Here is a 27,800-nt window from a genome sequence, read left to right as displayed (position 1 = left end):
CGTTGGAATAAAATGGCAGCAGAAAGTCCTATGGATATTAGTGCGCAGTCGAGCCGACGAAAATAAATTAACTTCATGTACACAACAAATTTGTACTCAGCACTTAGTGTATTATTCTTAAATTCGAACGGCACGAGACCACTATCACAAAATTCGCTGTTTTCGAATATTTATCACGAATGGAAATTCATACAAAGATGATAGTCTATAACGGCTCTCATTCTCAGCAGTTGCGAGGTTGGGCAACTCATTTCAGATGGGCTGCCCATCTCAACAAATCCACGCGATGGCCGATACAAAATTGTAGCCACACTAAAGAGTCGAATGTAACCTTTGACGATAGAATGTTAAGGAAATTTAATTCCTAGCTCGTGGGCGCAACAAGATACAATCTAGCAGAAAACCCAAAGAAATTCTGGTCGTATGTAAAGTGGCAAGATGCAATCACTAGCTTTACTGTAAGATAACAATGGCCATGTAATTGATGACAGTGCCACTAAACCAGTTACCAAACGCGGTTTTCCGAAATTCCTTCAGCAAAGACTACGAAGTAAGTATTCCAGAATTAGAATCAAGAACAGCTGCCAATATGATTAGCGAACCAGCTTAAACCACTTAATGAAGGCAAGACCTCTGGTGCCAATTGCGAACCAGTCAGGTTCCTTTTAGAGTAGCGCCACACTTAGCAATCATATACAACCCATAGCTCACCGAAACATTTGTACCTAAAGGCTGGAAAACTGCCCATGTCACACCAATACCCAATAAAGGAAATAGTAATCCGCTGAATTCTAGACCCATATCACTGACTATCTCCCGTAAGATTTTGGAACATATACTGTACTCTTAACATTATCAATCAACCCTAAGAAAACGATTGGCAAATAACCAAAACAGTCAGGAAATATTGTCCTTGTAAAACACAATTAACTCTTCATCCTCCCGAAGTAATGGGTTTGTCAACAGGGAATGCCAAATTTATTCTGTATTTTTAGATTTTCAATTGGTGTTTGACACCTTTTCTCGTAAGCGACTTCTTGTCAAATTGCGTTCCTATGGAGTATCGTCTTAGTTATGTGACGGGATTCGTGATTTGCTGTCAGATGGCTCACAGTAATAACTAACGGAAAGTCATCGAGTAAAACAGAAGTACGAGTAATACCTGTCATTCATAGGCACTCTGTAGTTCCTGATCTACATTACCGATTTAGGAGACAATCTGAGCAGCCCTATTAGACTGCAGATGGTGCTGTCGTTTATAGTCTAGTAAACTCATCAGATGATCAAAACCAATTGTGAAAGTGGCAGTTGACTAAATGAAAAATGTGACGTTAGCGAGACCATCAAGACTATCTCGCGCATATTCACTACCTTGGCATGTTATTTTAGGATTGAAATCGTTAATCATTTGAACTAAACATGAAACCAGTCAAGAATATCCCTATAACATGTAGGATTTCTGTCAAGGTCGATACTGATGAAGTTTCTTTAGTTTATGTACCGCCAAAAGTAATTACCAAAGGGAATGCACCTGCTGACTACAGTAGTCTCAATAGCGACAAAATTCGTAGAAGCGCCAGAACAGACAACTGTACAAAACTATGCAAATCAACTTACAGGGCAAATGACAGATCCCACACGCTTGTTACAATTAGTCGTGGTTTTCGTATCTGCCGCGGTTTCGTATCTTTTCTTTGCCTGTGTGGGTTAAGCCCTGACACTGCCCAGCAGCACTTCCTCCTGCAGTTTGCACTGTCCGTTGACATTTGTCTCTAACAATATGATTATAATGCTTGGTTTGTTGGGCGATAAATTGCGCGGTCCTCTGTGTCTGTACAAAGCCAAAATTTTTTACGAAGTCCAATTTTTTCAGTCCAGTCTAGCCACTGTTTGTTGGTTTGAGGTATAAAGGGGCCGAAGTACAGGGTCATCAGTCCCTTGCTCCCGACGCAAGCAAGGCTCAAGGTAAAAAAAACACCCAAGGTACGTTTGAGAAAGTAAAAGGGAAAGGAATTGGGAACCACACCTAAAAACGAATGGAACAAAAAACGGGGAAAACACAACTAAAAGCAGAAGGTATTAAAACCATAGAGCAGATGGTCTGGGCTGGCTGATCAATAATAAAGAGGATGAGCCAGCCACTCTGCAACACAAAATGTCCACCCCAAAAAAAAACAAGGCGAGATGAACACATGTAGGGAGAAAGACGGCCACCAAGACAAACAAATGCAAAGAAAGTGGGACAGAGTTAAAATGGAGGGAGGGTGGCGGCCTCAGAAAGCGAAATGCCCACCCTTAGATGGTACTATAAAAAACCCCTCACGAATAAAACGTACAACTAAATCTGCTGTTGAGGCACTGTCACCCAACACCGATGGTAGGGTGCTGGGAAGGTTGAAAGTCCGCCGCAGAGGGGCTAGAATTGGGCAGTCCAGCAAGATGTGGACAACAATCATGTGAGCCGTAATAAGATGGGTCCTCGCGACGGAGGAAGTAGCCATGTGTGAGCCGCATATGGCCAATGCGGAGCCAGCAGAACCACAGAATCCGTGCGAGAGGCCTGCATGGAGGTCTTCCACACATTTGTAGTCTCCTTAATGACAGTTTGTTGTGCTTACTGAGACTATGCCAATCCGTTTCCCAGAGCTGTAAAACCTTGCGACGTAATAATGATCACAGGTCATTTACAGGGATGCTGGTCTCCAGAAGCGGTTTCCGTATAGCCTGTTTGGCCAGACTGTCTGCTAGTTCATTTCCTGGGATTCCAACATGGCCTGAGGTCCACACATACACCACGGAACGACTGGACCATTCCAGTGCATAGATGGACTCCTTGATGGTTGCTATCAAACGATGGTGGGGGTAGAACTGGTCGATAGCTTGTAGGCTGCTCAAGGAGTTAGTACAGAGAAGAAACGACTTGACAGGGCATGAGCAGATGCACTCAAGACCACGTGAAATTGCTACCAGCTCTGCAGTGAAAATACTGCAGCCACCTGGCAGGGAGTGCTGTTCAATATGTCCTCCATGCCATGAACATACACCAAATCAGCGTGACCATCAGCCACTGAACCATCAGTGTAAACCACTATGGTCCCAGTACATGTCAAGACTCGAGAGGAAGTGAGTGGAGAACTTCAGGGTTCACCAAGTTCTTAGGTCCATGTGAAAAGTTCAGGCAAAGCTTCGGCCTAGGTGAACACCATAGAGGTGTACATGAATAGACTTCGAGTATAGATGGTAAAGGCATGGACTCTTCTTCAGACAGACGAGATCTGATGCAAACTGCAATCTTAAGCCCTGACCTGGACATCCGATGCGGGAGATGAACTGCCGGTTGGGAAAGGAGACAGTAATGCAGATGCTCACAGAAACTATGAATGTGTGCAACGTAACTGGCGAGCGGTTGTGCACGCCTAACCTTCAATGGAGGGACTCCAGCTTCCACAAGGACGCTGGTCACCAGACTAATCCTAAAAGCTCCTGTCGCTAAGTCAACGCCACAGTAGTGCACTGGGTCGAATAAACGCAACGCTGAGGGCGCCGCCGAACCATAAACCAGACTCCCATAGTCAAGGCGGGATTGAACAGGGGCTCTGTAGAGCTACAGCAGCGTAGAGCTATCTGCGCCTCCTGAGGGCATTAAGGTGCTGCCAGCACTTCCGCTTAAGCTGACGAAGGTGAGAATGCCAAGTCAATCAGGCGTCGAAAACCAGTCCTAAGAATCTATAGGTCTCCACTACAGCGAGTGGATCGCCATTAAGGTAAAGTTCTCGTTCCCGATGAACGTTATGACGCCAACAAATGTATGACACGACTTCGCAGCTGAAAACTGGAGGCTAGAACCCTTGTGGATTAGATTAGATTTACTTTCATGTCAATTGATACATAGTGAGGAGGTCCTCCAGGATGTGTAACATGTCAGAAAAACAATAATACACGACAAATATTTACAACTAAAACAAATGAGCTAATGTACCATTCCACAGGTCCCAAGTGGATTGATCGTCATTTTTTAATGACCACTATATGAGTCATTTTACAAATACTAATGTACTGAATTTAAAATAAAGTTTATTTATTTGTAAGTTAATAAACATGTAATACAACTACTATAATACTTATTTACAATGAACATATTACTGCACTGATATGGTGCAGAAGTTATATTGTACTTAGATATATTTACACAAATCAGTTGGTTTTACTGAGAAATTCATCAATGGAGTAGAAGGAGTTGGGCACCAATAAATCTTTTAGGCTTCTCTTAAACTGAATTTCATTGGTTGTTAAGCTTTTTATGGCTGCTGGCAAGTTATTGAAAATGTGTGTGGTATCACCGCCAGACACCACACTTGCTAGGTGGTAGCTTTAAATCGGCCGCGGTCCATTAGTACGTGTCGGACCCGCGTGTCGCCACTGTCAGCGATCGCAGACTGAGCGCCACCACACGGCAGGTCTCGAGAGACCTACTAGCACTCGCCCCAGTTGTACGGACGACTTTGCTAGCGACTACACTGACGAAGCCTCGCTCCTTGGCCGAGCAGATAGAATAGCCTTCAGCCAAGTTCATGGCTACGACCTAGCAAGGCGCCATAGCAATTGATAGTTATCGTATGAAGCATGTCTCATCAAGAACGATGTATACAAATTATGGATTAAAGTTAAGTATTCCAGAAGCTACGTACTTTTCTTTATAGCATTCATTACGTATCCTGTTTCAGACCTATCTCTAGCCTGCGTGGGTTAACGCGTGCATATCGGTCTCCTCAAACCACACTGTGTCGGCACTTCTGTCGACACATCAATGTGTGTTCCTGAATAATGCACACCTTTTTGTACAGGACTATGACTTTAAATCCTTGTGAAGATTATTATTATTTTTAGAAATGATTCCATGAATTGAGCTGTTGGTTTGAAAAAGTGATATATTTTTAATGACAAATTTCATTAAGGAATAAATATATTGGGAAGCAGTAGTTAGTATCCCTAGTTCCCTAAACAGGCTTCTGCAGGATGTTCTTGAGTTCACACCACATAACTCTTACTGGACTTTTTTTGCCTGGAAACTTTAGCTTGGCTTGATGGATTACCCCAAAAAATAATCCCATATGACATTATGGAATGAAAGTAACCATAGTATGCCAGCTTTTTCATTTTTATATCCCCTATGTCTGACAAAATTCATATTGCAAACAGATTTGTTAAGACACTTCAGCAGTTCTGTGGTCTGCTCCTCCCAGTTGAATTTCTTATCAAGCTGTAATCCCAGGAATTTAACACTGTCCACTTCTATCTTCTTGTCATATGTTAGGCATATACTCGTGGGACACCCCTTACAAGTTCTGAACTGCATGTAGTGTGGTTTTTTTTTCAAAGTTTAGTGACAAAGAATTGGCTAGGAACCAGTGATTAATGTCCACAAATATTTTATTAGCCGATCTTTCTAAGACTACACTTGATTTGCTATTTATTGCAATGTTTGTATCATTGGCAAACAAAACGAACTTGCATCTGATAATGTTACTGATGAAACGTAATTTATATACACAAGAAAAAGTAAGGGGGCCCAAAATGGAACCTTGTAGGACCCCACATGTAATTAGTTCCCAGTTGGATGATGCCTGATAGCTTGATACATGTCTCTTTCCTAATAACACCCTTTGTTTCCTGCCAGAGATATAAGATATGAGCCATTTTGCAGCATTTCCTGTTACACTATAATAATCTAATTTACTTAAAAGTATATTGTGATTTACAGTCTAATGCCTTTGACAGGTCACAAAATATACCAGTTGTCTGCAATTTTTTGTCTAATGAATTAAGCACATTTTCACTAAGTGTAGATAGCCTTCTCAATATCAGAGCCTTTTAGAAATCCAAACTGCGACTGACTTATTTGAGATAAGATGGTTATAAAGCTGACTGTACATTACTTTTTCTAAAATTTTTGAGAATGCTGGTAACAGCAAAATTGGACGGAAACAGTGGCTTAACTTCAGCATATTTCAGCCATTCAGGAAATATTCCGCTGATAAATGACTGGTTAAACAGATAGCTTAATATGTTACTTAGCTCAGAATTACATTCTTTAACTTTGTTGATATTTCATCGTACCCACTAGATGTTTTTGATTTTAAAGATTTTATGATGGACATTATATCTGTTGGGGTAGTGAGGGTCAAATTCATATTATGGAAGTTACTTGAAATGTCTGGTCTGAGGTATTCCATAGCAGCATCTACCGAACCTGACAACGCCATCTTTTCAGTAACAGTTATAAAATGTTTGTTAAAAAGTTCTGCAACACTACACACATCAGTCACCAATGTATCATTTACTCTTTATGCTATTTGTTCTTCTTCATGTCTGGTTCTACCGGTCTACTTCACTGTATCCCATATTGTCTATTTTGCTATCTGATACTACTATCTTTTATTTGTAACATATTTGCTTTGAAATCTGTATTACAGTCTATAACATTTTGCAGTATTTCTTGTAATGTGCAATAGCAACAACATCCGAACTGTTTTGGATTGACAGATACAGTTTTCTGTTTGTTTTACAAGATACCTCCATTCCTTGAGTAATCCATGGCTTCTTTGTAGACTGTTCTAACCTTGGTAAATTTTGGGGGAAACAGTGTTCGAATAAGGTAAGCACTATTAGCAAAAGTGTTATATTTTTCATTCATGCCATGAGTACTGTAAACATCAGTCGAGTGAATGTCTGAGGATTTTTTTTTTTGTTGGGGTTTAAGGGCGCTCAACTACTGAGGTCATTATCGCCCAGTCACAATTGTTAGAGCACATAGAATCTAGTAAAACTCAAGGGGAGGGGTGGGGGGCACCAGAAAGCCCTTACAAAGATACAGATAAAAGAAGTAAAAGAGTTACATGTCTTTGGACAAGCCAGACAAAGTAATAAAACGAAGAACACGAGCAGCTGCTCAAGCGTCATTAGCTAAAATATCCGGTAAAGTAGATGGCAGGGACAGGACAACACGAGATTGACTAAAACGGAGACACGACAATAAAACATGGCGCACTGTTAATGCATGACCACAAGGGCACTGTGGGGCTGGGTCACCGGAGAGGAGGTAGCGGTGGCTAAACCGGCAATGCCCAATCCGCAACCTGGTCAGAAGGACCTCTTCTCGCCGAGATGGTCGGGAGGAGGTTGTCCAAGCAGTTGGGAGCGGTTTTACTGCCCGGAGCTTGTTTCCTTGAAGGGATGACCAAGTATCCCACTGTATCGACAAGCCTCTTACAAACAACCCCACTAATGTCAGATGAAGGGACACAATGGGAGGCTGGCCGAGGCAGAAGGACTGCAGCCTTGGCTGCAGCATCAGCAGCCTCATTCCCAGGCACTCCTACATGTCCGGGAACCCACAGAAAGCTGACAGGAGAGCCATCATCAGCGAAAGAATGGAGGGACTGCCGGATCCGTTGCACCAAGGGATGGACCGGATAGGGAGCTCCAAGGCTCTGAAGAGCACTGAGAGCATCAGAGCAGAGTACATACGATGAATGGCAGTGGCGGCGGGCATACTGAACGGCCTGATGGAGAGCAAAAAGCTCAGTCTTAAAGCTGGAACATTGGTCGAGGAGCCGGTATTTAGAGGAGACGGCCCTGATGACAAATGCACAGCTGACACCATCATCAGTTTTGGAGCCATCGGTGTAAATAAAGGTGTGACCAGCAAGTCGAGCACAAAGTTCGACAAACCGTGAGCAATACACTACAGCCGGAGTACCCTCCTTCGGGAGCGAGCTGAGGTCGAGATAAATATGAACCGGAGCCTGGAGCCAAGGTGGTGTCGGGCTCTCACCCTCTCTGAAGGTGGTAGGGAGGGCAAAATCCAATTGTCGAAGCAGGCGACGGAAGCGGACTCCAGGGGGCAGCAGGGCAGACACATACAACCCATACTGACGGTCGAGAGAATCGGCGAAGAAGGACTGATAAGAGGGGTGGTCAGGCATTGACAACAGCCAGCAGGCATACCAACACAGCAGCACGTCGCGCCGGTAGTTCAATGATAATTCGGCAGCTTCAGCATAAAGCCTCTCGATGAGACTAGGGTAGAAGGTTCCGGTCACAAGACGTAACCCCTGATGTTGGATGGAGTTGAGCCAGCGTAAGAGAGATGGCCGAGCGGACGAGTACACGAAGCTCCCATAATCCAGCTTCGATCGGACTATGGACCAATACAAGCGAAGCAGGACAGTGCGATCCACTGCCCAAGATGAACCGCTAAGAACTCTGAGGACATTAAGGGAACGTATACAACGGGCTGCCAAATAAGAGACATGTGGGACCAACACAGTTTCCTGTCCAACGTGAGCCCTAGAAACTTAGTTGTTTCCACGAATGGGAAAACAACGGGACCGAGATTTAAGGATGGCGGAAGGAACGCTTTATATCGCCGAAAGTTGATACAAACCGTCTTCTCTTCAGAGAACCGGAAGCCATTTGCCACGCTCCATGAGTATAGGCTGTCTAGACAATGCAGAAGGCAGCGCTCCAGGAGGCATGTTCCCTGGGCACTGCAGTAGATCACAAAGTCATCGACAAAGAGAGCCTGAGACATTAGGTGGAATGCAATCCGTAATTGGATTGATCGCAAGACGTCGGACAATATGGAACCTACACGTACCCTAAACTTTCGATCTGTTAAAAAGGAATCAATAAAAAGGGGCAGGCGACCGCGTAGGCCCCACCTGCGCATAGTGCGGAGGATACCTCCTCTCCAACAGGTATCATAAGCCTTCTCCAAATCAAAGAACACAGCTACTGTTTGGCTCCTTCGCAAAAAGTTGTTCATGATGAATGTCTACAAGCTCATAAGGTGGTCAACAGCGGAGCGGCAGCGACGAAAGCCGCATTGGACATTAGTAAGTAGCCGTCGAGATTCAAGAATCCAGACTAACCGAGCATTAACCATGTGCTCCATCACCTTACAGACACAGCTTTTAAGAGAAATGGGGTGGTAACTAGAAGGAAGGTGTCTATCCTTCCCGGATTTGGGTATAGGAACAACAACGGCGTCACGCCAACGCATGGGGACCTGACCTTCGGTCCAGATGCGATTGTAGGTATGAAGGAGGAGGCTTTTGCCCGCCGGAGAAAGGTGTGCCAGCATCTGAACGTGAATGGCATCTGGCCCCGGAGCAGAGGACCGGGACAGTGCAAGCGCATGTTCGAGTTGGTTGGTTGGTTGGTTGGTTGTTTGGGGAAGGAGACCAGACAGCGTGGTCATCGGTCTCATCGGTCTCATCGGATTAGGGAAGGATGGGGAAGGACGTCGGCCGTGCCCTTTCAGAGGAACCATCCCGGCATTTGCCTGGAGTGATTTAGGGAAATCACGGAAAACCCAAATCAGGATGGCCGGACGCAGGATTGAACCGTCGTCCTCCCGAATGCGAGTCCAGTGTGCTAACCACTGCGCCACCTCGCTCGGTACGTTCGAGTTCCCGCATAGTAAAGGGGGCATTATAAGTTTCCAGATTCAGCGAGTGGAAGGAAGGTCGCCGAGCCTCTTCTGCCTCTTTCCTGGGAAGGAAGGCAGGGCGGTGGTGGATAGAGTCGAGACGCTGAAGAATAGACGGCCGAGCAGAGGAGTAAACTATGCTTCCATAGTTCAATTTCGAGCGCACTAAGGCGCGATAGAGGCGGAAAAGGACCACTCCCAGGAGGTATCATTCAGGACACGGAGGGTGTTGAGGGATCGCAGACAGCGAGCCGAAAGATAGGAAACGTGAGGGACCAGCACAGTTTTCTGTCAAACGTAAGACCCAAGAATTTAGCGGCGTCTGAAAACGGAAGGGTGACAGTTCCTAGATGTAAGGAGGGTGGAAGAAACTCATGTCGTCGCCAAAAATTAACACAAACGGTCTTACTGGGAGAAAAACGAAAGCCGGTTTCGATGCTCCAAGAGCGGAGGCGATCGAGACATCCTTGAAGATGTCATTCAAGAAGGCTGGTCCGTTGAGAGCTGTAGTAGATCGCAAAATCGTCCACAAAGAGGGAGCCCGAGACATCAGGAAGGAGACAATCCATAATTGGATTTATAGCAATGGCCAACAGTACAACACTCAGCACGGAGCCCTGGGGTACCCCGTTTTCTTGGGAGAAAGTACGAGAGAGAGAGTAGTGTTCACCCGCACCCTAAATGTGCGCTCTGCCATAAATTCGCGAAGAAAAAGGGGCAGCCGACCTCTAAAGCCCCAAGAGAACAGTGTGCGGAGGATACCTGTCCTACAACAGGTATTGTATGCTCTCTCCAGACCGAAAAATATTGCTACTGTTTGGCGTTTCCGGAGAAAATTGTTCATGATATAAGTGGAGATAGCAACAAGATGGTCAACTGCAGAACGATGGTTTCGGAAATCGCATTGGGCAGGTGTTAAAAGACTGCAGGATTCCAGCCACCACGCTAAACGATAATTCACCATACGCTCCTAAACCTTACAGACACTACTCGTGAGAGAAATGGGGCGATAGCTAGATGGGAGATGTTTGTCCTTTCCAGGTTTCGGAACAGGAACGACGATAGCTTCCCGCCATCGTCTGGAAAAAGTACTGTCGGTCCAAATTCGATTATAAAGGCGAAGGAGGTATGGGTTGATAAATGCAGCAACATTTGGACGTGGATACCATCCGGTCCTGGGGCTGAGGAGCGAGAAGAAGAGAGTGCATGTTGGAGCTCCCACATGGAGAAAACAGTATTGTAGCTTTCTTGATTTTGAGACGAGAAAGCAAGATGTCGCACTTCCACTGCACGTTTCTTCGGGAGAAACGCTGGCGGGTAATTTGAAGAGCTCGAAATCTCAGCAAAGTGCTGACCCAATGAGTTAGAAATTGCGACGGGGTCCACTAAGGTATCATGCGCGACAGTGAGCCCAGAGACCGGGGAGAAACTAGGCGCGCCTGAGAACCGCCGAAGCCGACTCCAAACTTCCGAGGCGGGAGTGAAGGTGTTAAATGAGCTAATAAAGAATTTCCAGCTTGCCTTCTTGCTATCGCGGATGACACGACGGCATCGCGCACGGAACTGCTTATAGCTGATACAGTTGTCCAAAGTAGGATGGTGGCGGAAAACGCGGAGAGCACGTCGCCGCTCACGTATTGCGTCACGGCATGCCTCGTTCCACCAAGGAACTGGGGGGGGGGGGGGGGGGCGCCGGGGCAATTCGGAGGTGCGTGGTATTGAACGTTCCGCAACTGTAAGAGTAACGTCGGTAATATGTGTGACCTCATCGTCGATGCTGGGAAAGTGGCGGTCATCGAATGTCGCTAGAGACGAAAAAAGTGTCCAATCAGCTTGGGCAAACTTCCAGCGTCGCGGGTGCATGTATGGCAGTTGAGGCTGCAGTCTAAGGACACATGGAAAGTGGTCACTCGAGTGTGTATCATCAAGGGAGAACCATTCGATGCGCCGAGCTAGCGGAATAGTACCGACTGCAAGGTCCAAATGAGATAAATTCGTCGTGGAGGCAGACAAAAATGTAGGGACCCCAGTGTTAAGGCAAACTAGATCCGCTTGGTGGAAGACGTCTAGCAATAGTGAGCCACGTGGACAAGGATGTGGAGATCCCCAAAGCGGGTGGTGGGCATTGAAGTCCCCAACCAGCAAATAGGGGGGTGGAAGCTGACCAAGAAGATGAAGATCAGCTCGTGCCATTGGTGTGGACGATGGAATGTATACAGTACAAAGAGAGAACGTGTATCCGGAAAGGGAAAGACGGACGGTAACAGCTTGGAAGGAAGTGTTTAAGGGGATTGGGTGATATTGGAGAGTATCATGGAGAAGAATCATGAGTCCTCCATGGGCTGGAGTGCCTTCAACAGAGGGGAGATCATATCGGACAGACTGAAAGTGAGGGAGAACAAAGCAGTCATGGGGACGCAGCTTTGTGTCCTGAAGACAGATGATGACCGGCGAGTAGGATCGTAAGAGGATCGACAATTCATCCCGATTGGCTCGAATACCGCTGATATTCCAGTGGATAATGGAAATAGGGTGAACAGAAAATGGAGGAATGTGACCAAGGTTGCTGTCAACGACTGCTCAGAGCTTGCGACCAACAGCATGGAATGGCATTCAGCCGAAGGTAGAAGATCCTGATCCATAGGTTGTTCAGGAGCAGCTCCTGCCACCAGCGATCGGCCGGTTGATCGGCCGCCAGCAGTGCGCCTCGGCGACACGGAAGTCGGCCGAGGGCGATTTCCACCAGGTGGTGCTGTAGATGGGACATGCCTTGGCGGAGAAGGAGAGGAACTGGGGTTCCTTGTAGCCTTCTTGGAAGTATGATGTTTAGATGAAGAAGGAACTGAAGGTTGGGAAGTTGCGGTACGTAAAAACTCTTCACGAGTATGCTCTTTTTTGAAGTCTTGGTGTCTGACTTTTGGGCTCGAGATTTAGCAGAACCCGACGAAGGGTGAGCCAGAGAGTGGGCAGGCAAAAGTGGTGAGGTTGAACGGGCGATCTTTGCGCTGGCCGATCGGACAACTGTGGCACTAAAGGTAAGGTCACGAGTCTGCGTGGCCGCCTCCTTTGTTGGCCGAGGAGAAGCAAGGACAGTGCTGTATTTTCCTGTCTGAGGCACGGTGGGCTGTCGACTGGCGAATAATTTTCGAGCAGCAAAGGTCGACACCTTTTCCTTCACTCTGATTTCCTGGATGAGCTTTTAGTCCTTAAAAACGGGGCAATCTCGAGAGGAAGCAGCGTGGTCACCCATACAGTTGATGCAGCGAGGGGATGGAGGTGGACAAGCACCCTCATGGGCATCCTTGCCACACGTAACACATTTGGCTGGATTGGAACAGGACTGGCTGGTGTGATTGAACCGCTGACACCAATAGCAATGCGTAGGGTTTGGGATGTAAGGGCGAACGGAAATTATCTCATAGCCTGCTTTGATTTTCGATAGGAGTTGAACTTTGTCAAACGTCAAGAAGACAGTACGGGTTGGAATGATGTTCGTGTCAACCCTTTTCATAACTCTATGAACAGCCGTTACGCCCTGGTCAGACAGGTAGTGCTGAATTTCTTCATCAGACAATCCATCGAGGGAGCGTGTATAAACGACCCCACGTGAGGAATTTTAAGTGCGGTGTGCTTCAACCCGGACAGGGAATGTGTGGAGCAGAGAAGTACACAGCAATTTTTGTGCCTGGAGGGCACTGACTGTTTCGAACAACAGGGTGCCATTCCATAATCTGGAACAAGACTTTACAGGATGTGCAATTGCGTCGATACCTTTCTGAATAATGAAAGGGTTGACCGTGGAGAAGTCGTGACCTTCTACAGACCGAGAAACAACAAGGAACTGTGGCAACGATGGAAGAACTGTCTGTGGCTCAGACTCAGTGAACTTACGCTTGAGACCAGACATAGTGGATGGTGAGGAAACCATTGCGGAACAATCCCCCATGATTACCGGCGTCTCCGATGGCGCGCTCCTCCCTCATGGGGGCCCTCTCTGAGGGCACTCCCACCTTAGGTGATTGTTCACACCTCAGGTCATCACACCTCCCGACAAACGGACGGAGGGACCAATCGGCACTTTCGGAAGTTATCAGCTCGGGTAATCACCCCTCCCTGGGCCTGGCCGTTACCAGGGGGTACGTACGTGTCCTACCTGTCTACCCGGGGCGGGGAATTACGCGTTACCCCGTCACCGGCTACACATGGAAATGCGTGGGTCGGCCTTCAGACACGCACAGGGAGGAAAAAAGAGAAAGGGAAAGGAAAGAAGAGGTGTCTCAAACGCCGCAGCAGAGAAAAGGGCAAAGAGAAGCGGGAAGGAAAAGAGAAGGACAAAGGAAGGACAAAGGAAGGACGAAGACTTGCAAGTGGAGAAAGCAAAGAATTTGTTACAGTTTCGAGCGTCCTTCTCCGGATGTGGGCACAAAACATACTCCCAGAGGGGGAGAAAGGGAAGGAAAGAGGCGGAGGTGAGGGGGGGGCGAAGATAGGTGATGGGGAAGGATGCGCAAAGGGAAGGAAGGCCACATTAGCTCGGGGTCCCGTGCTCACTACACACGTATCCACAAAAGAGTTGTGGACCCCCTGGGGGGAAGAAGTTTTTCTGTTTGATGTTCCTCATGGTGCGACGATGAGCTCTGAAGTTTATTGTGCTACCCTCAGGAAACAGAAGATGCGACTTTAGTGTGTTCATCGCCACAAAAATGCAGAACTACTCCATGACAACTGAAGGCCTGAAGTCTGTGCACCCAAGAGAATTTGATGTAGCTTCAGTGGACTATTCCTCATCCATCCTTCAACCCAGATCTCGCACCTTCTGACTTCCATCTGTTTGGTTGAAAGGATGCACTCGCATGGAATAGTACGTCGATGGGGAGGTTATTGATACATCAGGAAGTTGGCTCGTATGTCCACCTGTAGAGCAGTAACATGCGTGTACAGTAAGATGAACTAAGGCCGTTACATGGAACAAAATTATATTGAAAATTTGAGTGAGGAATAATGTGATCTATTGGAATGTAATAAAACCAAGTTGCTTTCAGAAAAAGTGAGTCACTACTAATTGAAGACCATTTTCAGCCAGTGTCAGTTCGATGCTGAAAAGGTCACACTTAGACGAAATAGCTATGACGAGACAAATGTTATTCTGTGAATTGTACGTCATGCATTGGCTCTTAGCCATTGGCTGTTATCTTTGGCCAACCAAAAATTCGCTCACTAAACTAAGTGTAAGCAATGGCACTACTATATCAATGCCGCTCCGAGAGAATTATGCTCTCTGGCAGGCGCCGTACTCACATGTCAGCTCGCTCTCTTCTATGATACCAGCGTTATTGACCAAGACGTCAACACCCGACAAGTTATCCTTTATCCACTTGAAGGCTGCGAGAATACTGTCTCCGTCAGTGACGTCCCCTTGTATGGCATGCAACTTCCCTGGAGCATCTGGCAATTCCAACGCCTATGTAAAGGAAAAACATCGAATAAACGTTAATGGCCAGGAAGATTTTTATGAATTTATTGTATTTACAACTTTTGATATATTACTCTGAATTAAAAACTATTTTCACCACATAGGTAGTTCTGGAAATCTGTCAACCTTATGTAAATTTGCTTTTCTTTGTTCTAATTCCTGACTGCAATATAGTGCACTGAAGTGAGAGCTGGAAGCGGCTCGAGTTTATACGGTGATAAGCAGAATCTCTCAAACCGTCGCGCCCAAGGAATGAATGAGCAGAAGCTGGCCACTGCGTAAACCACGAGACAAACTTGCGTATTGTTGAGGTACTAATAGCTGATCGTTTGCCAAAGTTTTCTTTAGCGTTTTAACATGGACTAAATGGGCAGCGCATATTTGAGATCTGAAATGGATAGTTCGTTTTGAGGCCTATCACTGCCCAACACCGCTCTTACCTTCGGGCTGCCCCAAGTCTTCTGTTTATGCTCGAGCCCAACTGCCGTATTATAGTGCTGTAACATTCCTTCTCTTTTGCTGACAGACTTGCTGGAAACCTTGGTTAGGAAAGATTTAGACTAATAGTAAAGAAAAAGTTGCAACTACGTAATTTACTTATCGTTTAAAGGCATTGTGATTAACAAACTAATAACTTTCATGCCAGTTACTTTAGGTTACGACTGAAGTCTATGGAGTATGTGGGTCGTTAATCACGCAATTTCAATTGTTTCCTTGTTGCTACAAAAAATTTCCTGTAAGAGTTACGTTATCCGTGCCTTCTTAATTTTCCTTGTAGCTGTACAGTGAACATATACAGGGTGGTCCATTGATCGTGACCGGGCCAAATATCTCAGGAAATATGCGTCAAACGAAAAAACTACAAAGAACGAAATTTTTCTAGCTTAAAGGGGGAGACCAGATGGCGCTATGGTTGGCACGCTAGATGGCGCTGCCATAGGTCAAACTGGTATCAACTGCGCTTTTTTAAAAATAGGAACCTCATATTTTATTACATACTCGTGTAGTACGTAAAGAAATATGAATGTTTTAGTTGGACCACTTTCTTCGCTTTGTGATAGATGGCGCTGTAATAGTCACAAACGTATAGGTACGTGATATCACGTAACATTCCGCCAGTGCGGACGATATTTGCTTCGTGATACATTACCCGTGTTAAAATGGACCGTTTACCAATTGCGGAAAAGGTCGATATCGTGTTGATGTATGGCTATTGTGATCAGAATGCCCAACGGGCATGTGCTACGTATGCTGCTCGGTATCCTGGACGATATCATCCAAGTGTCCGGACTGCTCGCCGGATAGTTACGTTATTTAAAGTAACAGGAAGTGTTCAGCCACATGTGAAACATCAACCACGACCTGCAACAAATGATGCCCAAGTAGGTGTTTTAGCTGCTGTCGCTGCTAATCCGCACATCAGCAGCAGACAAACGTGCGCGAGAATCGGGAATCTCAAAAACGTCGATGCTGAGAATGCTACATCAACATCGATTGTACCCGTACCATAGTTCTGTGCACCAGGAATTGCATGGCGACGACTTTGAACGTCGTGTACAGTTCTGCCACTGGGCACAAGAGAAATTAAGGGACGATGACATTTTTGCACGCGTTCTATTTAGCGACGAAGTGTTGTTCACCAACAGCGGTAAAGTAAACCGGCGTAATGTGCACTGTTGGGCAACGGAAAATCCAAGATGGCTGCGACAAGTTTAACATCAGCGACCTTGGCGGGTTAATGTATGGTGCGGCATTATGGGAGGAAGGATAATTGGCCCCCATTTTATCGATGGGGATGTAAATGGTGCAATGTATGCTGATTTCCTACGTAATGTTCTACCGCTGTTACTACAAGATGTTTCACTGCATGACAGAATGACGATGTACTTCCAACATGATGGATGTCCGACACATAGCTCGCGTGCGGTTGAAGCGGTATTGAATAGAATATTTCATGAGAGGTGGATTGGTCGTCGAAGCATCATACCATGGCCCGCACGTTCACCGGATCTGACGCCCCCGGATTTCTTTCTGTGGGGAAAGTTGAAGGATATTTGCTATCGTGATCAACCGACAACGCTTGACAACATGCATCAGCACATTGTCAATGCATGAGTGAACATTACGGAAGGCGAGTTACTCGCTGTTGAGAGGAATGTCGTTACACGTATTGTCAAATGCATTGAGGTTGACGGACATCATTTTGAGCATTTATTGCATTAATGTGGTATTTACAGGTAATCACGCTGTAGCAGCATGCGTTCTCACAAATGATAAGTTCACAAAGGTACATCTATCACATTGGAACAACCGAAATAAAATGATCTAACGTATCTACGCTATGTATTTTAATTTAAAAACCTACCTGTTACCAACTGTTAGTCTAAAATTGTGAGCCATATGTTTGTGACTATTACAGCGCCATCTACCACAAAGCGAAAAAGTGGTCCAACTAATTAAAGTTCATATTTCTTTACGTACTACACGAATATGTAATAAAAATGGGGGTTCCTATTCTAAGAAACGAAGTTGATATCCGTTTGACCTACGGCAGCGCTATCTAGCGGGCCAATCATAGCGCCATCTGGTTCCCCCTTCAAACTAGACAAGTTTCATTCTTTGTAGTTTTTTCGTATGACGCTTATTTCGTGAGAAATTTGGCCCGGTCACGATGAATGGACCACCCTGTATAATTTCCTCCAGAATATCCAGTTTTTCCAATTATGTAATAGAAAGCTTCTGTGTTCACCTTTTATTTTATACAAAAAGGTGTGCTAAATAAGGACGATGAACACAAGTTTCCTTCGGAAATGAAGTGGATGGACACATCATCACGAGTTAGCGCCTATTAAATATGGGCCAATGACTAACAGACCTCGGGATTTGTTACATATTACTCTTTCATCAACCATATGATATGTCTGCTTGTGCAGGTGGCAGGGCCCTAACACATACCAACCTGAATTTCTACTGCAGTAGATTTAGTGCCATATAAAAATAAAAGGGAAGTTTAGATTGCGTACGACGGGTGCGATAAAGTAGATGAAGAAAGTGACGCGCTTCGTTGATTCTTGATTGAGCAAAACTGTTTCTCGGTGTTTACCCATAAATGTTTTAAGTTTTCGCTCCATGGAGAGGGACTAAATTAAAAAATCCTTAACAGTTACGGAATACACACTGCAAATACCAGTTTTACAGCAACATGAACAACCAAATGCGCCCTTAGACTGTTTCCGTTTAAGCAGTTCGTGTTTCTGATTATCAAGTTGCATGTATTTTAACTCATTTTTCGCGTTTCCTTACTATGAAACATTAAGGGTTACCACACATTTTACTAATGCATATTCCACAAAATATATATTATCGTCATAGCTAATATGAAAATTAATTAACTTCTTGCAGAAAGAAGCATTACTGAATTCTTAACTGAATCAATTACATTTTTCTGTGTGCAAAGCTGGGAGAGAGTTTTAAAAATTGTTTCTGTAGGGAGCCTTTCGCATTCAAAGTGAGACCCTTAGAGCCCTAAAGCCCTAATTAATAAAATTGGGTCGTAGATGCGACCCTGTGACGCTCGATTTCGACCCTCTTCGACATACTACTCGTAGAGGGGAAGGGGGGGGGGGGGGAGCATCATTAAAGTCAGTCCTACAGAAGTGTTTACAGCACTACAATTCCGCTCCCGAAAAGAGACGGATTGTTAGGTCATGACTGGATCCGTTTTCGATCAGGTGTAGCCATTAGGAAATTTTTGACATCTCAGTTCTGCAATCTGATACTTTCTCAAAAATCTGATGTTGATCTGATGTATATACACCTCCGACGGACAGCTGGTAATTAGGCCTATAGGCCTGCTTTCGACTGTCAAAAATATTCAGATCAGCTGAAAATGGAAACAAATCGGGAACATGTGCACCAACAAAATAAACTTTTGCAACTAGTGTGCATAAAACCCACGAAATTAAAGATTCCCGTTAATTTGTCACACCTCATATTGCAAAATTGCAATGCCAATCTAAGCACGTAGAAGTTTATGAAAACGCAGAACATATAACGTTCGACCAACGCCATTACCAGTAACAGGTTTCCCCCAGAAGTATATTTTCAACACATCGAAATCCGAGCAGATCGTGGTTAGTGTCTCTGCCCCTGACCTCTGGTTCAAGTACCGCCCAGGTAGGAGTTTTTTCCCTTCTCCTGGAGACACTGTTTAAGTTGTCCTAAGCATTTCGTCTTATCTTCATCGACGCTCATGTCCCCGAATCAGGAGGTTAAACAGCAACTACTGGTTTTCCGACCAGTAATGCCATACTATTTATTTCCTTTCAACGTACCGAAACCACTAGCTTTCCTATCTCTCGCAGCCTTAGGCTTCAGAGCTGACGTATGTGATTTTGGAGTAGTAAGATTCCACCTTGTTTGAAACTGGTCCTACGTCATATTTGATCCCTACTGTTTTCTCAAAAAGTGTAGTGATCTAATAACTTTAGTAAGAGTTGGTTTGAAGAGGTCTCCGACTACTTTGTTCATTGGAAATTTTACACGGGAATAAACGCTACACTTATTCCCGGGGAAGGTAAATGACGCCAAGTAGTGTACAGTGGCGTACGATCACGGCACGTTTGTGGCGCGCCCTAGCTGCTCGCACAGCGCCTCACTAGAATCTGCAACTACACAACGCAGTGTTCCCACCACCGCATTCCGCAGTAGGCGAGGATTAAAAAATTTTTCATTTTTAATCTGATAATTATATATGTATTGTGTTTCATAATAGAATTTCGTGTTCCCAGTTTTGCCACAGGAAACATGAGAGGTCGAAGACGTCCGTCTTCTGGTCGGCTCCTGATCGTTGTCAGGAGGCGGCTAGTATTTGATTACGCAATGGCTTCTATTATTTAGAAAAGAAAAGCCCGAATTCCTTTACGTAATCAGTATGAATTTTATAATTACCTAAGCGACCTTTAACAATGAATAACAAAATTGCATTTGCAAATGAAATCATTAATAAATGGGGCGGCTATGAGTTGTATAGAAAACAAGGAGCAGTCTTCCGTCTACGACCAGGATTCCACAGTATTCTCTGCCGTAGTAAAGGCTGTGACATTTATAAAATATGACATGGAGGTAAAGTAAAGGAGAAGAGAATAAGAAATCTGGTAAACACTAAATATATTCAAATAATTCTCACAAGCAATTAGGGCTTATTTATAAACAGTATAACTTACATAACTAATTTTCTGACCGTGTTAGTGCGATCATATTTCATCCTGTCCTATGCTCGCTTCCTGGTTCACGTCTTTATCATAAATTACTCATTACTTTTCCCTTCCTTTGAGACTATTCTTGTACCGTTCAACTCCTTCATAACTTGCCGATTTACAGTATCGAACATAAGTTACTTGAATATTGATTAATAACTTGTCTGCACGCTGGCAAGACCGCTCACTTTTGTGGCTTAAAGACGACCTTTACGCTTTCACATTACAAGTAGTAGTACAATAAAATCTGAAGATCTGCAAAGGTTTTTACGTCATTTTTATTTAGATCGAAGCAGAACGCTCAGTACAGCTTCTGTTAAAATGTTTGACTGCGCAATATATGTATTAGCGTTCGCGCAGTCAGTGACGTAAATTGTATAAAACAAATGTCTTTCAAAGACTAGGTCTCATAAGTTGCTCATTTAATACACAGCTAGGTGAATGCCTGTCCAAGGGTACTCACAGCTTTCATACGACGGAAAGCCCAATAATATTACAAACTGTTTGCGGAAGTTACTTACGGAAGATACTTTTACTAGTGGAATAACGCGCTTAGGCTACAGCTTAAGCCTATCGCAACAGCTGAATAAGGTAAAGTCAAATTTCTAAATAGTATGTACAGAAGGAAAGTACTACAATTTCAAATTTCACTTAATTTGTAACACGGTAAAACTCTGCTTAGCATACAGAACCATTTTCTCGCTAATTTTTACGGTTTCCCGCGTTTATGTTTCACTACATAAAATGAAAACTTCAGGCAATCTCACGAGCACCAATGGCGGGACACGGAAAGAGATTCTCCAAAGAAATCTGAAAGACTACAGTGGTTGAACATTTAACATGGTGATTGGCAAAACTGAGGACTTTTCAGTGCTTCAGCCTGCCTCACTAACATCCATGCTAGAATAAGGAAACGAGTAGCACCTATTTCCAGTAGCGTCAGTTCTACGACCGACCACGCATTTGCAGGGAATTCCGTAAACGAAAGAAGACACGAAGTAACTAACAATATAAAAGCTGCGTTTTTGTGCTAATAATCGGCACACAGTAAGCAATACTATACAAAGACTCACGACAAGAAACTTCAATAGTCATTTTGAATGGTAAGAGTATTATTTTGGACGAAGTAAAATGGAGTACGGAATTTTTAGGTATCTCAGTTTGTACATAAACATGAACTGTCTGGAGACAGTGCATTTAACATTACATTGCAGCCCCAGCTTTCCTTTTCGTTAGTGCAGAACTTAACATATATACCGATTGGCACTTTTCGCTGGCTTCTCGTTAAATTGAGGGGGAAATTTAAAAGCAGAACACTAGTACCAAAGACTAGCATAACCTGAATAATGGATAGCTTTTTCGCACTGGTTATTAGCAAATGGACACAGTTAAGCGAGTGTTTCGCATTTGTGCAGTTGCTATAAAGTCCATTTTCTGATATCTGTAGTGGCATACGGAGCACTTCAAGCATATTATGAATATGCACACGAAGAATGTCAAAATGCGATTAATGAAATGTGAAATTTGTGTACGAACTGTCACATAGGCTGCTTTTTACAATCAGCTATTTAGTTTGAAGGGGGATAGCGTGACCGTGAGTAAGCCATTTTTATCTACCATTAAATTTCTAACAATAGATCAGTCGTGTAATTACATTTACTATGAATTTATGCAATGAAAGTAAACAGGACATTTTAATCAGAACAGTAGGTACATATTCGGACTACACTTTCTCGGTATTTTATTGTGCTTTTTCTTTTTAATCTAGAAAAATACGTTATGTCTTCGTCTTATTTACTATCCCCCCCCCCACCCCCCTCTCGATTACAAGGAGCTAATGAATTTATCCTCTCTCTCGATCGAAACAGGATCTTTCAGTGCTTTGACAATTTTTTTGCCTATCTTTCCTTTGCTTCGAAATTTGTGCTGTGGGTATCCGAGTCAGATGTATGTATGTTTATATTCCATAATCAACATTCTCTTCAGACCATTCCATCACTGTCGCGACTCGTGTTTACAAAACTAAACAATATAGACGAAAGCGTTCTGCAGGGCTACAGCCGGAGCAGAGTGCACGCGAACTCCCTTTGATAATTCGCCGAAAGACCGGCAAGTAACGGCAGAGTAGAGAATGCGAACCGAACACAGTTTGCTCACTAGCGCCTAGCGTCTACACCAGACTGTTCTCGTCCCTTTTACACGTTCGGTTATGTTTGTATAAGCGTAAAGGAGGCTTAAGCAGGCTGCCTCAGCGAGGGCGGCGACTGATAAAGACACGAGATGAGCTCTGACCTTGACCCTGTCGACCCTCCGCGCCAGGCCGACGACGGTGAGTCCCTGCCTGAGCAGCTCCTGCGTGATGGCGGCTCCTATGCCGCAGCTGGCCCCCGTCACCAGGGCAACGCGATCCGCGTACCTCTGCATGTTACAGCACAGACAGTTCAACACCGAACACTCACGGCTGCTGCTAGCAGACTACACTGGCAAGGTTTCGGGCGGTGGCTACGGCCACAGAGTGTTGCCCTAAGCGCCACCTACACGCCGCGCTGCGCTGAGCGCCACCTACGCGCGTGCTTACCTCGTCAACAGCCGGCTGTCTTTAGGGCTCTACACACGCACCATCCGACCAACCGACGAATTGGGCGTCTGTAGGCGTTTTGACCGACGGGCGATAGCTTAACCCCCTTCCCCCCCCCCCCCCCCCCCCCCCCCCAGCCAACGCCACTCCACTCAACGAAATATGAGGTGAGTAGCTTTTTTGTCCCAACTTCCTGTCAAAAGTTTATCTATCGTCACTGCGCGCGGGATTAAATACTATTCTAGTATACATAACAAGATTAGAGGCCGACGACACTTTCTGGGGAAATTTCGTGCGAGGAGTATAGCTAGTTAATTAGTTAGTTAGTTAGTTGCATGTTCCATTGATCAATCCCACGGTACGGTAGCCGTTATGATGTGGACCGTGTCATGTGCACAAGAAATGCACATATGAAACAAAATTTTTTAATATATATATATATATATATATATATATACAACACAGAGTTAAAGATTAATATTTCTATTATTTACCCCATCCCCTTAAATGGCACAAAATGCATATACAATATTTATAGATTTATTTATTCCTATTCATGAATATTCATCTATGGTATAGAAGGAGCTGTCAAGGAGATACGATTTCAATTTAGTTTTGAAGCTGGTACTACTGCTGTCTGTCAGACACCTTATTTCATCTGGTAATTCGTCGAAAATTTTTATAGCAGCATATTTTACCCCTTTCTGTGCCAAAGATAGGTTGCGCAAAGGATAGTCTTTCTTTTTACTGGTATTATAATCATGAATGTCACTGTTGTATTTAAACTGGTCCTTGTTGTTGAAAGCGGTTCTAGGCGCTACCGTCCGGAAGCGGTCGCAGGTTCGAATCTTGCCTCGGGCATGGATGTGTGTGATGTCCTTAGGTTAGTTAGGTTTAAGTAGTTCTAAGATCTAGGGAACTGATGACCTCAGCGGTTAAGTCCCATAGTGCTCAGAGCCATTTTTGTTGTTGTTGAGAGCAAATTTCATTAGTGAGTAGGTGTATTGTGAGGCTGTTGTAAGAATTCCCAATCTTTTAAAAAGATGCGTACAAGATGTGCGACTACGAACCCCACACATTATTCTAACCACTTTCTTTTGAGCAGTGAATACTTTTTGTCTAAATGTTGAGTTACCCCAAAATATTATTCCGTATGACATCAGAGAGTGAAAGTATGTTAACTTACTAATTTCTATATCCTCAAAATTGGCAATTATTCTGATCGCAAAAGTTGCTGAACCTAGTCGCTTTAGGAGATCCAAAATATGAATTTTCCACTTAAGATTCTCATCTACAGGGTGCTACAAAAAGGTACGGCCAAACTTTCAGGAAACATTCCTCACACACAAATAAAGAAAAGATGTTATGTGTACATGTGTCTGGAAACGCTTAATTTCCATGCTAGAGCTCATTTTAGTTTCGTCAGAATGTACTGTACTTCCTCGATTCACCGCCAGTTGGCTCAATTGAAGGAAGGTAATGTTGACGTCTGTGCTTGTGTTGACATGCGACACATTGCTCTACAGTACTAGCATCAAGCACATCAGTACGTAGCATCAACAGGTTAGTGTTCATCACGAACGTGGTTTTGCAGTCAGTGCAATGTTTACAAATGCGGAGTTGGCAGATGCCCATTTGATGTATGGATTAGCACGGGGCAATAGCCGTGGCGCGGTACGTTTGTATCGAGACAGATTTCCAGAACGAAGGTGTCCCGACAGAAAGACGTTCGAAGCAATTGATCGGCGTCTTAGGGGGCACGGAACATTCCAGCCTATGACTCACGACTGGAGAAGACCTAGAACGACGAGGACACCTACAATGGACGAGGCAATTCTTCGTGCAGTTGACGATAACCCCAATGTCAGCGTCAGAGAAGTTGCTGCTGTACAAGGTAACGTTGACCACGTCACTGTATGGAGAGTGCTACGGGAGAACCAGTTGTTTCCGTACCATGTACAGCGTGTTCAGGCGCTATCAGCAGCTGATTGGCCTCCACGGGAACACATCTGCGAATGGTTCATCCAACAATGTGTCAATCCTCATTTCAGTGCAAATGTTCTCTTTACGGATGAGACTTCATTCCAATGTGATCAAATTGTAAATTTTCACAATCAACATGTGTGGGCTGACGAGAATCCGCACGCAATTGTGCAATCACGTCATCAACACAGATTTTCTGTGAACGTTTGGGCAGGCATTGTTGGTGATGTCTTGATTGGGCCCCATGTACTTCCACCTACGCTCAATGGAGCACGTTATCACGATTTCATACGGGATACTCTACCTGTGCTGCTAGAACATGTGCCTTTACAAGTACGACACAACATGTGGTTCTTGCACGATGGAGCTCCTGCACATTTCAGTCGAAGTGTTCGTACGCTTCTCAACAACAGATTCGGTGACCGACGGATTGGTAGAGGCGGACCAATTCCATGGCCTCCACGCTCTCCTGACCTCAACCCTCTTGACTTTCATTTATGGGGGCATTTGAAAGCCCTTGTCTACGCAACCCCGGTACCAAATGTAGAGACTCTTCGTGCTCGTATTGTGGACGGCTGTGATACAATACGCCATTCTCCAGGGCTGCAGCAGCGCATCAGGGATTCCATGCGACGGAGGGTGGATGCATGTATCTTCGCTAACGGGGGACATTTTGAACATTTCCTGTAACAAAGTGTTTGAAGTCACGCTGGTACATTATGTTGCTGTGTGTTTCCATTCCATGATTAATGTGATTTGAAGAGAAGTAATAAAATGAGCTCTAACATGGAAAGTAAGCGTTTCCGGACACATGTCCAAATAACATATTTTCTTTCTTTGTGTGTGAGGAATGTTTCCTGAAAGTTTGGCCGTACCTTTTTGTAACACCCTGTACATGTACACCCAAAAACTTTGAAGGAATAATATAGATGCAAGAAATGAAGCATATTTTTCATTTTTTTAACGAATCCACAATGGTTGTGTGTGGCACATAGAGAGAATAAAAGTCTGTTGACCTTCAGTGTTTCTTTTTTTAGGTTTTATTTCCAATACTTATCGGGAAAAAATTTAAAAATCGTAATATCAAATTTTAATATATGTTAATTGATAAAATGTACTTGTTTCATTGTTACAAGTGATAAAAAAAGTCCAGTCAGTATCCAGGCTCTCTGCTACTAAGAGCAAAGTGTGGGACTTTTTCTACAATTCTAATAGTTGCTGCATGCTTCATTTCTTATGTATCTGTTGTATTTTTTTAATGATGTACGTCACCAGTTTTTCTTTGAATTTGAAATGAGTTTCTTGCAGGTCATCTTTTATACTACACACACAAAAAATAATAACCTATACATGAACATCTTTTGTTTTATTTATTTTGCTTCACCCAGATATGTTTCCTCAGTCAACTAAAAATCATGTCGTAGGTTTCAAGAATCATTTTAGTTAATAACTGCGGGGATACAACTGCACTGAATCTGAGGTCCTCTTAGGCCGCCCGCGGTGGTCTAGCGGTTAAGGCGCTGCAGTCCGGAACCGCGGGACTGCTACGGTCGCAGGTTCGAATCCTGCCTCGGGCATGGATGTGTGTGACGTCCTTAGGTTAGTTAGGTTTAAGTAGTTCTAAGTTCTAGGGGACTTATGACCTAAGATGTTGAGTCCCATAGTGCTCAGAGCCATTTGAACCATTTTTGAGGTCCTCTTAACTTTTGCCAGTTGATATCATAAAGTAGCTGTCAGCCCCTCCCCGCAGCTTAAGGCCTCTCTTACGACTGCATTCTTTTACGTTAACAATGGTTTGATACGTTCAGCAGCTCCGAAATACATGATTTATCCATTCTTCGATAATTACGAAGATCTTCGGTTGCTAGCTGCTGATAGAACATGGGTAAATTTCTTTCCTTACATTAGCCACATCTTTGCCTACAGCTTTCGCTCGGCCTGCTTTGCCCTTATTACCTCTAAAACAGACAAGCAAAACCCCATTTCTGTTTCTGTTTAAAACGAAGCGGGTGTCGTAGAAAATAAGCACAACGAACTTAAGATAAGCAAATCACAATAACACGCCTGCGCTGTAATCGGTGAGTGCAGGCGGTCGGTCGATCGGTCGGTCGGCCGGTCAAGTGGTGTATGTGCAGGGGACTTAACGGCTGGTATTATACTACTAATTTCTTTGACAAAGTTGGTTTGTCACATATTTGACATGGTGTAACACAGAAATTCTGTCAAATGCTTCCTTTCGTCAATTTTATTTTATAAAATGAAGTGCCTCTTGTTAAGGGCCCTACACATGTACCAATTTATTAGCCGACCGATCAACCAGTTTCGCAGCAGACTAGACACATCCCAACCAACTGACTCAGCGATTACTGCGACGTCCTGTTCCTATTTGCTGATTTGCTTATCTTACGTTCATTGATATATGAAACGTATTTACAGTTGCGGATGTGGACAATGGAATGATGACAACGCGGACTTCCCGGTCATCGCGAGCGGTCGCCTTTGCCGTCAGGCTATCCGAACTTGCTTCACGGCCAGACCCAAACTTCCATATGCCCTCAACCATGTGTCTACAACCTGCAGCCGTACATCCAGAATGTGCATTCCCGTACAGGGAAGACATTTTAATTGAAGGTTGCTATGCTAGTATCAGCAGATAAATACGATGTTGCAGAGACTGTGTTGTTCAGAAGTACAGCGCAATGATCCTTGCATGTATGTCCAAAGGTAAATTGCATCGTACTTCTGAACAACACAGTCTCTGCAACTCCATATCGTATCATATGTTCACTGAGGACATGTTCTACGAGACCCTTGTTATTACATGGACACAAAAGTTGGGATTTGCCTTGACTGTTTCGCAGCTAAGGAAGTCAAAGAAAGCCGAGAGAAGTTGTGGGTAAATAAATCTATAATGTAAAGTAAGAAATTCACCCACGCTCTGTTACCTAAGGAACTGGCAGGTGATGATTTTCGGAATTATTTAAGAATGAGTGAAAGATTCTTTTCGGATCTGCT

The 27,800-nt window shown here is 44.3% G+C and overlaps 1 protein-coding gene across 1 annotated transcript in view; it reads right to left on the bottom strand.

Moving 5' to 3' along the window:
• The window catches only part of LOC124595883 (farnesol dehydrogenase-like), a 40,653-nt gene extending 17,937 nt beyond the window's left edge, over positions 1–22,716 (bottom strand). The window contains exons 1-2 of the mRNA XM_047134790.1: positions 22,517–22,716; positions 14,792–14,954 (exon numbers count right to left, since the gene is read on the bottom strand). Coding sequence (XP_046990746.1) covers positions 14,792–14,954; positions 22,517–22,648 — 295 coding nt within the window. The 5' untranslated portion in view covers positions 22,649–22,716. The remainder of the gene's footprint in view (positions 1–14,791; positions 14,955–22,516) is intronic.
• Between the last annotated feature and the right edge of the window lie 5,084 nt (positions 22,717–27,800).

The sequence above is a fragment of the Schistocerca americana genome, chromosome 2 (assembly GCF_021461395.2).
Source record: "Schistocerca americana isolate TAMUIC-IGC-003095 chromosome 2, iqSchAmer2.1, whole genome shotgun sequence".
NCBI lineage: Eukaryota > Metazoa > Arthropoda > Insecta > Orthoptera > Acrididae > Schistocerca > Schistocerca americana.
Note: the sequence above shows the minus strand (reverse complement) of the source record. Positions and strands in the feature narration are given on the sequence as shown.